At 32.1% G+C, this 16,191-nt stretch overlaps 1 protein-coding gene across 1 annotated transcript; it reads left to right on the plus strand.

The window, feature by feature from the left end:
* The first annotated feature begins 8,233 nt into the window (after positions 1-8,233).
* Positions 8,234-12,192, plus strand: BAS1 (Cytochrome P450 superfamily protein). The gene is made up of 5 exons (XM_007013277.3): positions 8,234-8,553; positions 9,737-9,960; positions 10,057-10,301; positions 10,495-10,864; positions 11,191-12,192. The coding sequence occupies exons 1-5, from the start codon at positions 8,277-8,279 to the stop codon at positions 11,641-11,643; spliced, it is 1,569 nt and encodes a 522-aa protein (XP_007013339.1). The 5' UTR covers positions 8,234-8,276; the 3' UTR covers positions 11,644-12,192.
* Positions 12,193-16,191: the final 3,999 nt, after the last annotated feature.

The following is a 16,191-nucleotide window of genomic DNA, read 5'->3' on the forward strand; positions in this document are numbered from 1 at the left end:
ACTTGTAAATGCTGTCTAATTAAAAAGAAAAGGAAGTTATACCTTCCTACAAATGACCATAATCTTCTTAAACATTTTCTAGTGCAAATCAAACTAGGAAAGCTAAATTACATAAATATTAAAAAAAATTGTCAAAAAGAAAGAAACTATCATCAGGTAATTTGGTGGGTAAATGATGCATATATATAAAATATCTGCTAACCAGGTTTCAAGAACTGACAATTTCTATATGTAAGCATGAAATTTGGTTTACTCTAGAAATGCTACAAGTTGGCAGCTTTATTTTGCATCATTCAAATCTTTAAAAGGGGCAAAAAATGAAAGGAAAAAAATAAATAAGTATTGCAATCAAAGGTACCATATCATCTGCAGGCTTTTTCTTTGTTGGAAGTATATTGGTCATTTTCGAAAACTCCAGAGACTTGTTAGTGATTGCATATTCTGGCTACTTTGTCCTTTTGTCTTTGATCTGCAGGGAAAAAAAAAATTAAAAGTAAAAGAAATTATTTAGCAGTGACTTGATTCTCTATTATTATTATTATTTCTTTTTTCCTTTTAAAAGCTTCAGCTTGTATCAGCTCTATCTAACTAAAGGTAGACAGTGAAGAGGGCATTCAAGGACCTGTTCATATCTTCCTAGAAGTATTCAATTGGATGCTCCCCCTCTCCTCCGCCCTCCTTTTCATTGACGTGGAAGAAGATCACAATGCCTCAAATCTCTTTTAGATTTCTTTTTTCATACAAAACTTTCTAATTGGATACTTTTCTCCCTTTCCTTAATATTACAGCTCTAACCTAGGCTTGAAGCATTGTGGCCCTCTCTTTTAATCATATCTTGTACTACATGGTTTTCCTTTGGCTACAATTTGCCATGTACTTTTTTTTTCTTTTAATCCAAAAAAGAAAAAAAAAACCTGGAAGTAGTAGGTTGTTTCTACATGTAGGTTAGGGTGAAAATGTGTAATTTCCCAACTCGAATTTACCAAGAGAATTACATTTTAGATAATGACAATTAGATGTTATGAACATTTGAATCCAAAATCTATTACTGTCAAAATGAATAAATTAATTAATTGAATTGAGCTCTTTTTTTTTTTTATAAAACTAATTAAAAGATAAAAAGGAATTACATAAATAAATTTTTTAGATATCTAAAATGATTAATCAGAGTAATCAAATTAAATCTTCGGCTGATGAAGTTGGTCAGAATTTTGAGCTACCACAAAACATGAATGGTTCAAATTGAGAAAGAAATTTGACATTGTTCTTACATCAGGTGCAATGAATATTTGTTCATTGTCATGATATGACATCCTAACTTGAGATTTCAACTTCATTAGACCCTATCAGAAACATCTTTGCACTTTTGACAAAATAATGTCTTTACCACAAGCCACTAAACTGTTTCTAAAGGCCAAAAAATAAAACTATAAATCGGTTTTGATATATTATTGTTATAAAAGTATCCACTCGATGGAGTCAAATCTATGCAAATTAACTAATTGGATCAAGATGTTTGAAAAATTAGAAAAAAATGAAAAAAAAAAAAAGGAAAAAGGGTTTGAAAGGTTAGTTTGTCTAATCTAAACATGAAATTAGACTTCTCAACTTTTCCTTTTTTTTTTTTGTGATCCCCAGTCAAGACACCGTTTGTCCAAAAAGAAAAAAACTTCCTTTTAACACTGAAAGGGGTTAAGTTTTTTAATGGTGTAGGGACCCATGAAGGGGCACATGGCCCCAGCTTGTCTTGGGTGCATTAGGACAGGATTAGGGAAGGAGCCTTTGAGTGGGTACCCAATGTTGGGTCAACCAAAGCATATTTCCCCACCTCAGGCACAGGGAGAAACCCTAAAATAGACAGCCTTGTTCCCATGTGCACCAATTTAAGAGTAGCATTCCAAAATAACAACCCCCTTTGTGCCCCCCCTCCCCTCTCCTTCCTCCTCCTTTCTTTTTTTCTTCACACTCCCAAATCAATCTTTTTGGGAACTTGGAAGAAGCTCTTACTCCCTTCCCTTCGCATACAAAACTTTTCAATTTTTATACATATGGGCTTACATTATTCTTTTAGATATTTAAATTATTTTACATAAAAGTATATTTAAACCAAAGACCTTCTTTACATATTTTCACATACGTAGAAAAATGCAAGATATGAACATTACTCATCCATACATGATTTTTTTTTGGGGCTTTGAATTTGGATTTTCAACATATATATATATATATATATATATTCATCGTTGAATTTAAAGTTTAAGTGATTCTTACATGATTCCTATCTTACTTAATTATTAATAAGAATACATTAAACAACAAGTTGGATGATTATCAAGTGAGTTCATTAAGTTGACACAATAGTTTCTCCAATGGATATGAAATATATTCAATTATTCACTTTTAATTTCAGTGCATGTGGGCCTCGTTTCTTTTCTTTTTTTTTTTCCCCTCAATTTCACCTTTAGACTTGATAACTACCCAAATCCCAATTTGATCATGAACGCGATTCTTTTGTTTTTTTCCCCCCAATGCAACAGACTCTATATTCACATATAATAGGCGGAACATGTTCATGATTAATATTCAATACTTTAAGTTTCAATTTCAAATTTTGTATGATAATTTTTTTAATAAAAACTTAATGAATTGGTTTTCTATGTCTACCCAAATGATTTCTCAAGACTTAATAAACCATATATTATTCATTTGAAATAAAATTTTATTTAGGCATCAAAGTCGAAAAAGAAAAAGATCACAATATTTTTTGAGTTTTGTCTCATAAACAAATCTAATTTAGCAGAGACTTTTTGTTTTTCGACAAATTAAGAAAAGAATGTGTATTATTGTGGCAATAGTCACAACAGGTATGTAAAATCGAAATTTTCAATCAGATATAGAGGCATTACATTTATAATTAGCATAAGATATAGAGGCTAAAGAATAAAATCAAATGTAGTAAAATTACAAATTAAAACACATTTAATAAATACGGGTAATCCGGGAGTCCCGTGCTAGCAACAACAATATTAATAATTTATTAAATACAAATAGTGAACTATATTAACTATATAACAATATTGTATACAAAAGTACGAATTCCAAAAATACAAGTAGTGAAGGACATATATGTCTATAAAAATTTATTAAATTGATTATTATATCCTTAATTAGTGGTTTTTTAAAATTAAATTATTGACTAATTTTTAATTATTTCTTGATTAAAGTTAAGTTTTTCTTAATTGATTATTTTTTTATTAAATTAATATTAATTAATTTTATCTATCTATTTTCTTATTAATCATTTCCTTTTTAAGTATCCCTTGTCACTGGATCAAATTAGCAATTTTATCAATAATAATATTCATTTTTAATTAAACATAATTATTTTCGAAGTCCTAATTACCTAGCTCTGTCTATCTTGTACGTGAAAGTCAAGCTATTATATGCACTTGGAAATTGCTAAGGAAAAAAAAAAAAAACTTTTTCTTTCATGGCCATGATTCTTTGTTTGTTGCATCCATAGAGAGTGATTTTATTTTTGGTAGGTTTGATCAGCTAGGGCAATGTGAAGAGTGATAGTAGAAAAAATTAAGCATGGAACAACTAATTTGTATTACATTAAAGTAGCATGTATAAGTTATAATTTAACCAAAATTTCTAGAATTTTATCTATTAAACCATTAAAAAGTTTAAATAATTATGAGATTTACATAACTGGTATGTTTTAATAAGTTATACATCCAAATAAGGATACACAGTAATTGCAAATATGAAGGGGTTTTTGTTGATTAACAGATACATTTTTATCTAAACGAATGGTTAGCCTATAAAGTTAAGATGAGAATCCATTTTATGTATTTGTGTTTTTTTTATTAATTAAATTCATATTATATCTCAATACTTGTGATTTATGTTATCAATGATTAGAAGTAACATATAAACATTATAATTTTTGTAAAACGGACCAATATACAAAATTTTTCAAAGAGAGTCAATTAGTTAAATGTAGTTTCTATAGTTTGGCAAATTACTATGTATAATCACTAATAAATAACACTTTCTTTAATTGAAACTTTTATATTTAAATAAATAATAAAAATAATAAACATTTATAATGTAATAAAAATGATAAGAACATTATTATTTTAAATAAATTAATTAAATGCAATTTTTTGATTTTCGTATATTGCTAGTAAATAATGTTTTACTTCAAACATTTTTCCTAGTCTATTCAGGACTTTAACAAATAAATGGTCTCCGGATTAAGTTAATGTCCCATGCCTAAAGTAATGAGACCAAATGTTTATCATCTAAAATAAATGGAGTAACAAAATGAATTGATATGACTCGCTATATTCTAATTGAATTAGATAAAAGAATGAAAAATACTATTTGTTCTCACATTTTTATCCCAAAACATTTGTCCCACCGAACGTGGCAATGACTTATTGGTCTAACATTAACATCTTATTCATGAATTAGTTACTTACCCATAAATTGATGGATCTCGCCTTTGGATTTATTAAATAATAACATGTCATGTAGAGTAGAAATAGTTGGGATAAAAGTGGTGAGGCAAGTAGCATGACTCAAAAAGAATTTATGTTTTTTAAAATATTTATTTTATTATTTTTTCCATATAATTATCCTTCAAGGATTTTTCATTACTATCTAATCCTTTTGAATTATTAGTTTTATATATCGCATGTTTTCATTAAATCATGATCCAAAAACTTGTTTTCATTATTATAATAATTATGAAATTCACAAATGTATTCATCCACATATAATATACGTGTAACATAACTTGGAGATTTTATACTTAAATTGAGTTTAAAAAAAAAAGAATATTACTTTCTACATATTACGCAATCACACTCAATAAATGTTAACATTACACCTATCTTTTTCTCCAACTAACTCCCTAAAGATGTTAGTAAATAGATTTACAGTGGACATGTGGGGGCTCAGGAGATGGGAAACCAAACCCTGCTTTTATGTATGTCTAACCCTAAAATTTTATGCATGCAACAACACAGCGATTGCGGTGGTCGTCGCAGCGATTGACTAATAAACAACCAAACAAGAGTGTTAGGAAGGAAGCAAAAGGTTTCCAACAGACCACGCTGAAATCTTCAACTTTTGCCACATTGAGACAGCTAGACATCGTTTGTACCCCCTTTTAATGGCTTGTTTCACGCCTGTATTTCTGTTCCTCCTTTTTTCTACAGTCTATCTCCCCAATCCCTTTCTCACTTATTATCTCTATTAAGACATCAAAACTCTCAAATAACCAACATATATGCTGACAAGGAATAGCTATCAAAAATCAAACAGAAGTTGAAGCTTTTGGCTTCAACTACATGTGATGCTTTAATGTTTTCCATCATGCTTGTACGTTATCAAGTCTCCTCTCCTCTCCTCTCCTCTACTCTTTTCTTTTCTTTGTTTGGATAAGCGAAGTCTCATATAATCATTGATTAAAAAAGTTAACAAAGAAAATCAGGAATTCAATTCAGTAATCATGGATGCTTATGTCGTAATATTAGATAAGTACCGATTTAATTTTGAAGAAAAATGTTAAAAGTGTTAAGACAATTATTTCAACTATCCAGTTGTTATTCATTATCTCTATATAACAAATGGAAATATCAGATGCGACAATATACATGTATAACTCTCAGAAGGTGATCTAATCTATTTGCTTTATTAGCAAAGAAAAGACAAAAGGAAAAAAACCGTGTTTCAGGTTGTTTAGACTTCAAAAAAAATGTTGTTTGAACGTAACACATACACCTGGTATGAGTGACGTCTTCAAACTTATTATTTTGTATTCACTATCTTATTTTCAGAAACTGAAAGAGGACTTACTTTTCAACAATCAACATAGACCAGATTTTATTTTTTTTAACATAATATTTAAATAAATTTTCAAATTATTTAAAAAATTTTAAATAAATCTTCATCGTTTTATTACATTAATCAAGTCTCTATAATTTTATTTTAAGTTAAATAAATTCTTATAACTAATGATTGATTAATTATCATTAGTCAAAATGTCACTTATCATTTTATATCCAAATGACATTAACATGATGTTAATGTGGAGAGTGAAAAATATCATATGATTTTGTCATTATACCAAATTAATACTTCATGTTATCATCAATTATGATATGTCAACATGTTATATCATTATTAATTATAATATGTCAACATGCTATATCATTATTAATTATAATATGTGAATATACTATGTCAACGTTACACGATATAAAATAATAAATGACATTTTAACTAAGTTAATTATTAGTTATAAAGATTTATTTGACTCAAAAGAAAAATACAAAGATTTATTTAACTCTAAATAAAAAAATATAAAAATTTGATTGAACGTAATAAAAATATAAGAATTTATTTGAAATTTTTAAATAATTTAGTGATTTTTTCTAATATTATCACATTTTTTTTTTCAATTCTATGCACTGCACATTAAACTATTTTTTATTTCCTTTTCAAAATAAAAAAAACTAGTTGGACAACAAAGAAAATATATTTGCAGGCTCAAGTGATAAAGCTTTTATTGTAATTAATAAAAGAGGACGAACTTTGTATATTACTTGTTGTTTGGGGATTTGTTTTATATGTTGTTGTTTTCTTAATGAATCTTATATATATATATATGTATATATATATAAAAGAAAAGAAAGGAGGTTAGTTTTCATCAACCAATACCAGTCGATCAATTTTGACTTGGATCATTAATTATCTCAAAAGTTTGGCAGCATGTATAATATGTGCAAGTTCGTGTATAACATGTCAAATTTTCAAATTTCCTTGACTTCATCGGGTTTGTCGAAATGTTAAAAAGAAAAAAAATTGATTTCTTTTAATTATCCAAAAAAATGAAAAATAGATATAAAAATAAAATATTTAAATATTAAATAGTTAGCTGAAATTCATGTTAGGGCGCGATGAACTTTTCAGATCAATGAAAAATTTTAACTAAAAAAGGTTGTTTTGAGGATTTGGAGGATATAAAAAGGCCTTATATATTTAATAACCTAGATGGTAGATAAACATCCAAGAGAAAAGTCCCCTCCATATTGGGAATGGAATATGTTTCTTTTTTCATTTATTTGTTGTAGTTATAATTGGAAACAATTGGTTCATCATGATGTGTGTGTGTGTATATATATAATGGAATGGTTATAAATTCCAACTAGATATTAAAATGACTTTGAAGGTTATGAGAATTAGAGGCTTGAACCCCCTCAAAAAAAAAAAAAAACTATAGTCCTTTGAGGGGTTTGGAGACATTCCATTGTAAATAAGCAAAATTCTACAAGTTTATGAAATTTAATTATTATATATATACACATATTATAGACGCCTATAAACATTTGTATATAAGAAATCCTCATGTTCAGCTTTTGTTTCCCTTCAATCATGCCTTAATATTAGAAAATGCATCAAGCTAGACCTAGTGATAAAAAAATATTTTAAATTAACCTGGCATTGTAGGATTTCCAAGGAAAAAGACTATGTAACCTTAGGGACCAGCGCCCTTTAATTGAAAATTTTAGTTAGGTGTGTTTCTCAATTTGAATGTTATAAATTTAATTATTATTAATAATGGGACATTCTTATAAAAGAATGTACTTCCATGCCTTAATATTCGAAAAATTTTTAACTAAATTTTACATCAAATGGTTTTAATTTTTTTTGGGTGTTTGTTCTTGTAATTATAAATAAGAAAAAAAGTAGTAAATTAAATTTAGTTATTGAAAGATGGACCAATAAATTGAATCCCCCACAAAAGAATAAAAAGATACAAAAAGAAATCAAATGAAAAAGTGATGGAATAAAAACTATAAAGGGATAAAATAATACTAAAAGGAAAAGACAAGGGTAACATTGTCTCAAAAGGTTTGATTTATGTAGAATTAAAAAAACTCTTCACGTTGACCCTTAGAATTCCAATGGCGGCCCCTACGCCGTAGGCCTTGGCTTGCTTAATCCGTCTCTCTCTCTTTCTTTTCTTTTTTTTTTTTTTTGGCTCTCATTTTCCTCTCTCTCTTTCTCTCTTTCCTAGTAGTAATAAAAGGCCAACAAACGCTAGCAAGGAAACCAACATAAGCTAAAGAAGATAAGAAGCAAAAACAAAAAGGCTGCTCCACACTAAGGAGGAAAACTGTGCGCAAAGAGAGAAGCAAAGCAAAGCCATTTTTCTCTTTCTTTTCTTTTCTTTCTTTCTCGTCTTCAACTTCAACAATATGGAGGAGGTCTTGTACTGGTTGAAGATGCTGGTCGTCTCTTTCATGGTGTTAGTTGTCGTGTTAAAAGTTGCCGTGTTGCTTTGGTGGAGACCTAGGAAGATTGAGGACCATTTCTCAAGGCAAGGGATCAGAGGACCCCCTTACCATTTCTTCATTGGAAATGTTAAGGAGCTTGTGGGCATGATGTTAAAGGCTTCTTCTCAACCCATGCCTTTCTCTCACAATATTCTCCCCAGAGTCCTCTCTTTCTACCATCATTGGAAGAAAATCTATGGTACTCACTTAACTGCTAGTATATATATCCTTCTTCAGTAATCTTCTTCCTTCTTTCAATTCTTCTTTTCTAAACTTCTTGTTCAGAATTTTTTCCTTGTTCAATGAGGTTTTAATCTTTCGTTGGCTGTAGCAGCAATTCTATCTGCTGTTTCCATTCTAAACATGGTTTTTGGGCAGTCACATTAACGCATGGAGCGTGATTTTAGACCCCTTTTTTTGGAACCATTAGTATACATATTTTGTTCAAGGGGGAGAGGGGACCGAGTTAATGTGGTTTCTTGAGTGTTTATGTTTGTGTAAAGCAAAGAGTAAGTTGTTTTTCGATGATCATTAAAGTAGAGGGAAGTGCTTCTTTTTGTGATGTTCCTTTACCTTGGTTTATGATCGATCCTTCAAAATTTGTGACTTTTAAAAGGCTTGTTTTTTGAGTTCGGGTACTTCCTTTTAAACTTTACAGCTTTTTCCGAGCTTGGATGCTTGATGTTGAAGTTCAGAGTTTTTGGACGGTTCCACTTCTGTTTTCTTCTCTTTTCCTTCTTTTCTTGCACCTTCTCCTTCTTACGGATATTAAGAAAATAAACAAAAATATAAAATAAAAGCCTTGATTTTCAAAATTCAGTTTTTGTCTTTGTATTCCAGCAAGGACATGCTCATGGTTGTAAGATTGCCCCCCATATTTCTCTCCTTCCCAAAATAATATTAGTAATTAAATTTTGCCATTCCCCGTGGTAAAAAGAAAAACAAGAAGAGATTGGCTTGCTGTGTTTTTGCACCTCCTTGGTTGTGGAGTTATCATTTACTTTTCTATGCTGTTTTTTATATGTCTATCGTCCTTTTGTTTTCTAGGAGCTTGAATTCTGATAATGAAGTTGTATATGTTTGCTAGTACACACAGTTTTGAGTTGTCTTCTTCCCACTTTCTTTTGGCTTTGTATGTTCTCTCTTCCCCTTCCTCTTCTCTTTTTCTCTTGTAGGGTCTACACTATCCATGCTTTCTTTGAATTAATGGTTGTCATTTCTCTCCTGCTCATTTTCCTCTTTTGCAAACTTGATACTTACTACTTGAGGTTCCCTGGCACTCCCTACTTGGTGTAAAATAACCTTCTCTCTTTTTGCTTCAATTTTTTTCCCCTCTTCATTATTAACTTGTTTGATCATCTTTGTTTTTTTCCTTTATGCAGGTGCAACATTTCTTGTTTGGTTTGGACCCACGGTTCGACTCACCGTCTCTGACCCCGATCTCATTAGGGAAATCTTCACTTCCAAGTCTGAATTCTATGAAAAGAACGAAGCCCACCCTCTGGTTAAACAGCTTGAAGGGGATGGCCTCCTTAGTCTCAAAGGTGAAAAATGGGCTCATCATAGAAAAATCATAACTCCCACTTTCCATATGGAAAATCTCAAAGTAAGCGTTTGATTAATACTACTAACATTTCTTCATTTTTAAAAGAAACCCCATGAAGAAGATTCTTACTAATTAATTCTTTTCTCTTATATATAGTTGCTAGTGCCGGTGGTGGCAAAAAGAGTGACGGATATGCTGGACAAATGGTCGGCAATGTCACGCAGCTCCGGTGAGATTGAGATTGAAGTCTGCGAGTGGTTTCAGACACTCACAGAAGATGTCATTACCCGTACCGCGTTCGGGAGTAGCTATGAAGATGGAAAGGCCATATGTGGTCTACAAGCCCAACAAATGGTACTTGCAGCCGAGGCATTTCAAAAAGTTTTCATCCCTGGGTATAGGTAAACTTTAATTTTCTAAATTGCTGCTTATCTTCAATCATTACAATCATCATCCTTGTCCTAGTATTTCACGTTACAAAGGTTTTGGTCGTTATCGCGTGGTCGTCCGTCTTGGTACTACTCTTCTTGACTAGCCTAATCATTGTACCAGAGTTAGGAAAAGGAATCAATCGTGTGTTTCTCCAATTTTCAGGTTTTTGCCCACCAAGCGGAACATAAGTTGTTGGAAATTGGACCGGGAGATTAAGAAGTCGTTGATGAAGCTGATCGATCGCCGGAAAAGGAATTCGGGGAACATACTGCAAGACAACGGTCCCAAGGATTTGCTAGGATTAATGATGCAAGCCTCAATTTCGAGTCCAAGTATCACTGTCCATGACATAATTGAAGAGTGCAAGAGCTTTTTCTTTGCGGGCAAACAGACCACATCCAACTTGCTGACGTGGACAACTGTTCTTCTAGCAATGCACCCACAGTGGCAGGTGCAAGCACGTGAGGAGGTTCTAAAGGTGTGTGGATCACGTGACACACCCACTAAAGATGATGTTGTAAAGCTTAAGACGGTAAGCCCAAGCCCCCCTTCTCCCCACTCTCTGAATTAAAGACAAAAATCATGTCTTGTCTCTTAGCTCTCAGTTGTTTTCCTCAGATAACTATAATACTCTGTCCGCTGTCTAATGCTTTTTGCTTTTTTATATTCACTTGGTTGGGTTTTTTTTTTTTTTCTTTGAAGGCAAGGAAAACCCTGCTACTGCCACAGTGTTGTCATTTGTTTTCTTTTCCAATTTAACTTAGGAAAGGGCCTAAATTTTCATCGTTTTCACAATGGGTATATTTGTCACATTCTATAAAACATTTTTGATTTTGGGTCACATGTTCTGGTGTGCAGATGAGTATGATCTTAAATGAATCCCTGCGGTTGTACCCACCAACAATAGCCACAATCAGACGGGCCAAAGCTGATGTTGAGCTTGGGGGTTACATGATCCCTCGAGGGACCGAGCTTTTGATACCAATCTTGGCCGTTCATCATGATCAAGCCATATGGGGCAATGATGCTAATGAGTTCAACCCGGCTCGGTTCTCCGAGGGCGTGGCACGTGCAGCCAAACATCCTGTTGGGTTCATCCCATTCGGCCTTGGGGTCCGTACGTGCATTGGGCAAAACCTAGCCATTTTGCAAGCAAAATTAGCCCTTGCTCTCATACTTCAACGCTTCTCCTTTAGGTTGGCCCCAACTTATCAACATGCGCCGACGGTTCTGATGCTACTTTACCCACAACATGGAGCACCGATCATCTTCCAACCTCTGTCGGAACCGCTATCTGTCCCTCAGAGATGAAGGGTCCTGATTTGATCCCAACTCGTACAATTACCTATCTCTTGTGTGTGCCTGCGCGTATGCTAGTAAGTTGCGTGACCCCACAGCACCCCACCCCCCCCCCCCCCCCCCGAGAAAAAAAGCCCTCTCCATTGCTACCTCTAAAGCATAAGATGATAGAAAATTGGAGATATTTTGCAAGGAAAAAGAAGTAGAAAAAAAGTGTCGTTTACCTATCTTTGCCAATTCCTTCTGGCTTTGCTACAACTGACCCTCCCCAAATTCCCATGCCCGTGGTTTTTTAACCAAAAAGGTTTGCCATGAAACTCTTGGTTTTCACCATAATGTGTTTTGCGCCTTTGGCTTGGAAGCTCTGTATTATCAGTTTCTTAGGATTTAGGCAAATGGCTAACAAGTAGATAGGTTTCCTTCAACCCTTTTGTCTCTCCCATATGTATGTAATGTATATTTGCAACACAGTTTTGTAATGTTATGCAATTCATGAAAAATTGGTTGTTTTGATGAACGTCTATTCTTGTATATGGAATCAGCAGCAGCCTGACAACCCAATTCTCACTTTCATTTTTCTTTTTTCCACTTCTTTTGGCCATTGTGAAGAACAGAAATCCAGATTCCACCTACCTAAATACCTTTATCATCAAATTCAAAATAAAATAACTAATTAATATTATTATATTATGGAAAAAAAAATAATTCCTCTGCAAACCCAAAATTCCAATTTTGACTTTTTGCTGGCTCAAGTTTAAAGTGCCTTCTTTTTCTTATAGAAGATCTACTAAGTAAAAGTTACTTAGATTTAAAAATTGTGTCAATGTGTTTGGATTTCCTCTGTACAAAGAGTTTTTGTCACTATCAAACCAGGAAGGGCTAGAAGTTATTGCAAATAATTAAAGTAAAGCCATACTTGATTAATAATCATAAGGCCTCTACCTTAAATTAAGATTTCATTGGCAACAGTTAAGTTAGCAAGCACCTTTGTGTTTAGAGTAGAATTAAGATTTCAAATGCCTAAGAACATAGGAATGAGGGGGGGGCTAGTGTAAGCCAATCCGAACAGAGGAGCCGACCCTTGATGGAAACTTGCTGTAAGCACACTCAATAATGCAAATTTGTTAATTGCAATGGCAGATATTGTTGTAAAAAACAAAAGCTTAAAGTAATTTGGTTAATGGATACCAGTTAAGATTGCGAAACCCAACAGGAAATTTATTAGATTTCTAAGCTTCTTCGCGTTAAAGTTACACTATTTAGACATTGATGTGCGCACACTTTGATAAATTACCATGGATTCTGGCACTTCTCTTGCACCATTTAAAAAAACATATACTACTGTAAAATCCCTATCTATTTTAATCAACCAATCCTTCCGTACATCTTCAAATAGCAATTTAATTAGGTAGCATATATATATATATATATATATATATATTATTGTTAATAATGATACTGAAAATATAAGATAGGAATTGGAATGGAATGAGGAAACTTCATGGAGATATCATTCACCAAGTTTCTGATTTTCTTTTGGCCATTGGGATCCAAAATGTAGCACAAAGTAAAGACACTTGGTTTAAATATTATTAACATAAATATTGTGTATTATTAGTTAATATCTAATGCATTTTAAATACACAATTGTTTGCGAAGGATACTTAGAATTGCAGCATTGACAGGAACTTGTTTTTAATTCCTGAGTTGCACATTGTGTCATCCTATTGTAACTTCATTTGTGATGGAGAATGCCATCTCCATTCTCCAAGAATTTGTTGTTGCACTAACGATTTCAATGAGTTCAAGAAAGAAAAAAAGATATATTGTAACCCAAACATTCTGTAAGAGAGAGAGAGAGATTTCATGGGAAAATGGTAAGGGTATGGGTTTCCCCCATGGTGCAAAGACCGAAGACGAAGTTTCCTTGCCATTTTCTAAGGGTTGTGGGAAAAAGGGAACAAAGGGGCACCCAAATCGGTGATCTTTGTGCTACTACAAAGAGCAAAAGCAAGGACAATTGCAGTACCCCAAGGCATGAAATGTTCTTTTAAGCAAAGGTGACTGTAATCCAGCATGCAAATACACTTATATATATATATATATATATATATATATATATATATATATATATATATATATATATATTCATTTCTCTCCTTTATGGGGTTTAGGGCTTTGAGTTGTAATGTAGTGAGAAATAAGATATACATTTATATTTGCATTACTTTTTGGGATCTCCTCATGCTCTCTAGAGAAGCTCTAATTAAATAACTAATTAATTAAGAATCTGATCATTTTTTTTTAAAATAAGAAAATAAAAGAAAGGAGCCCTAATTAAAGGATTTGCTGGTCCCCAAGAAGCATGTGGTTGGGGTAGATTTCCTCTCTTCTATTTTGGTGTTTTTTAGCTTTTGTTAAAGGAATCAAAGCATGCTATCAAGCATGTGATCCCATCTATGATTACATGGTAACCCTAATTCTCATTTCTTTAATCACCTTTCTTATTAGCTAAATATATATATTTACGTGACCCTCTCTCTCTCTCTCTCTTTGAGGACACACACTTGTGCATTAATGGCAAATTATACAGCCAGCTTAATCTTCTCACGATGCTAATCTTGATTATCGAGATTATTGTTATAAATAATTATAATTAAGTGAGTGGTTTGGACATACATTAATCTTGATAAAGTGTGTTTCAAACTTGATTGATAATTAAGGGCGTGGGTAGAGCCAGAATTGCCTTTAGGGATACCTCAATCACATAAAACAAAAATATAATGTCTTACGTACTCATTTCCCCATGATTTTAAAAAACTATGCTTCCTCCTGATTAACAGTAATCCCTGTCCTAATCTTAGCCTTTTAATTTAATCCATTTTATTTAATTGGGAGGCTTTCTGTTCGTTTGTGCTGTGTCTTAAGCATGCCTCCACATTAACATCTAGGCAATGTCTCCCCCCACCTTACTATACGACAAAATCAACATTCCAGTGGACCAAATTACATTCTACTTAAAATAAAATATACATACTGTGTATTCCCATTTCTGCTCCATATCTTGCTTTTATTATTATTATTTTCATTTCTGAGTACTGTATTTTCTTATTTGATTTATCACCCATATGGTGCTGTTATAAGTATGGAAGATATCCAATGAAGTCAAATGAAACTACTTATTATCTTCTCTTTAATGAAATTAATTTCTACAATTTTTTTTTATTCAGATTGTAAGGTAAGCAAAGGTCAAATTGGTTCTAACTTGCAAAGAGCTAATTAAGGACTCTCAAACCCTTTATAAAGTATTTGATGATTTAAAACGAAATTTGCATGCATGTTTTGAATTCCAATTGTTAATTAACGTATGCTAGAAATTATAATAAAAAAGGATCCCCATAAGGAAGAAAACGACTACCCTAGTAAATAAATTTATTTATAGATCCCTAAGAAATGCACGTAAGGCTTTTTGAAGTGGCAAAAGAAATATATCTATAATGAGAACTTGCCTTAGTTTAATGCCAAATGTCTCCAATTTTGGCACTGATGCCAATGTCATTGAGCTGGCCAATGTCTGCCCTTGATTAATGCGACCTTGTCTGGCCTCTCATAGACCAAATGGCAAGGCCTCCAGCCTCAGGCCTTCGTCTCTTGGGATGTGATTGGCCGAATTATTCCACCCCATCACCATGCCAACTTCTCTCTCTTACTCTCATAGATGATCCATATCTCAGTCTTTTCTTCCCTTTTTTTTTGGGGGATTATTATTAAATGGTGGAAGGCATGTAGGTAGGTTTTCAGAAGAAAGGGGTAGTTGTGCTGACCGCCGAGAGAGGTCTTTTGCCAGTTGTGATCCTAGTAATTATATCTTTATAATGTAGTTAATGTGGCAAAGCTGGAACAGGAAACCCTCGTGCTATGGAGTATAGAGCAATGACCTACACATAATCTCCCGATATTTTTCTATGAAAAAAAATCTGCCAAATGATTTGGGAATACTAGCATATCCCTGAATTTGTACTTGTCATATATATATATATATATATATATATTCATTTATTCTTTTATTTCTAAATTTGAGGCACTTCAAGTACAGAGATTTAATCTTTCACTACAAGAGTAATTCGAACTTTGTCATAGTTTTGAAAATGAATAATAATTGTTAAATCAAATTTAGATCTTTGATACACAATTGATTTTAAAGCTTATCATTTTTCATTTTTTTTTTGGATTTGGGTACAATGTTCCTTTGTTTTCTTTGAATTTCTCATGAAAAATTATTTTTGATAACATAAATATCAAAACAATTTATAACAAGCTAAGTTAACCAACATCCTTTAGACGACTGGGTTTTGTTACCTTTATAATTACTCCTTTACCTACACATTATTTTCCTTTCTATGCTTTTTTTTTTATTGGACTAAAGTCAAATTTGTCAGTACTCTACGTGTCATAGTTAAATTTTTACATCATACAGTTTCATTAAAATTTTGTCATTATATTTTCAATTTTATTGATTTTTAGACAAAAAAGTAACATAATTGATACAAATTTATCAGC

Source organism: Theobroma cacao, chromosome 9 (assembly GCF_053813885.1).
Source record: "Theobroma cacao isolate CCN51 chromosome 9, ASM5381388v1, whole genome shotgun sequence".
NCBI classification, from domain to species: Eukaryota; Viridiplantae; Streptophyta; class Magnoliopsida; order Malvales; family Malvaceae; genus Theobroma; species Theobroma cacao.

What these genes read in the sequence shown, in the direction of transcription:
- BAS1 (XM_007013277.3), top strand. Translation starts at nt 8,277, where the DNA reads ATGGAGGAGGTCTTGTACTGGTTGAAGATGCTGGTCGTCTCTTTCATG. An exon ending in TCATTGGAAGAAAATCTATG is followed by an intron (nt 8,554 to 9,736) that starts GTACTCACTTAA and finishes TCCTTTATGCAG; the next exon opens with GTGCAACATTTCTTGTTTGG. An exon ending in TCCATATGGAAAATCTCAAA is followed by an intron (nt 9,961 to 10,056) that starts GTAAGCGTTTGA and finishes TCTTATATATAG; the next exon opens with TTGCTAGTGCCGGTGGTGGC.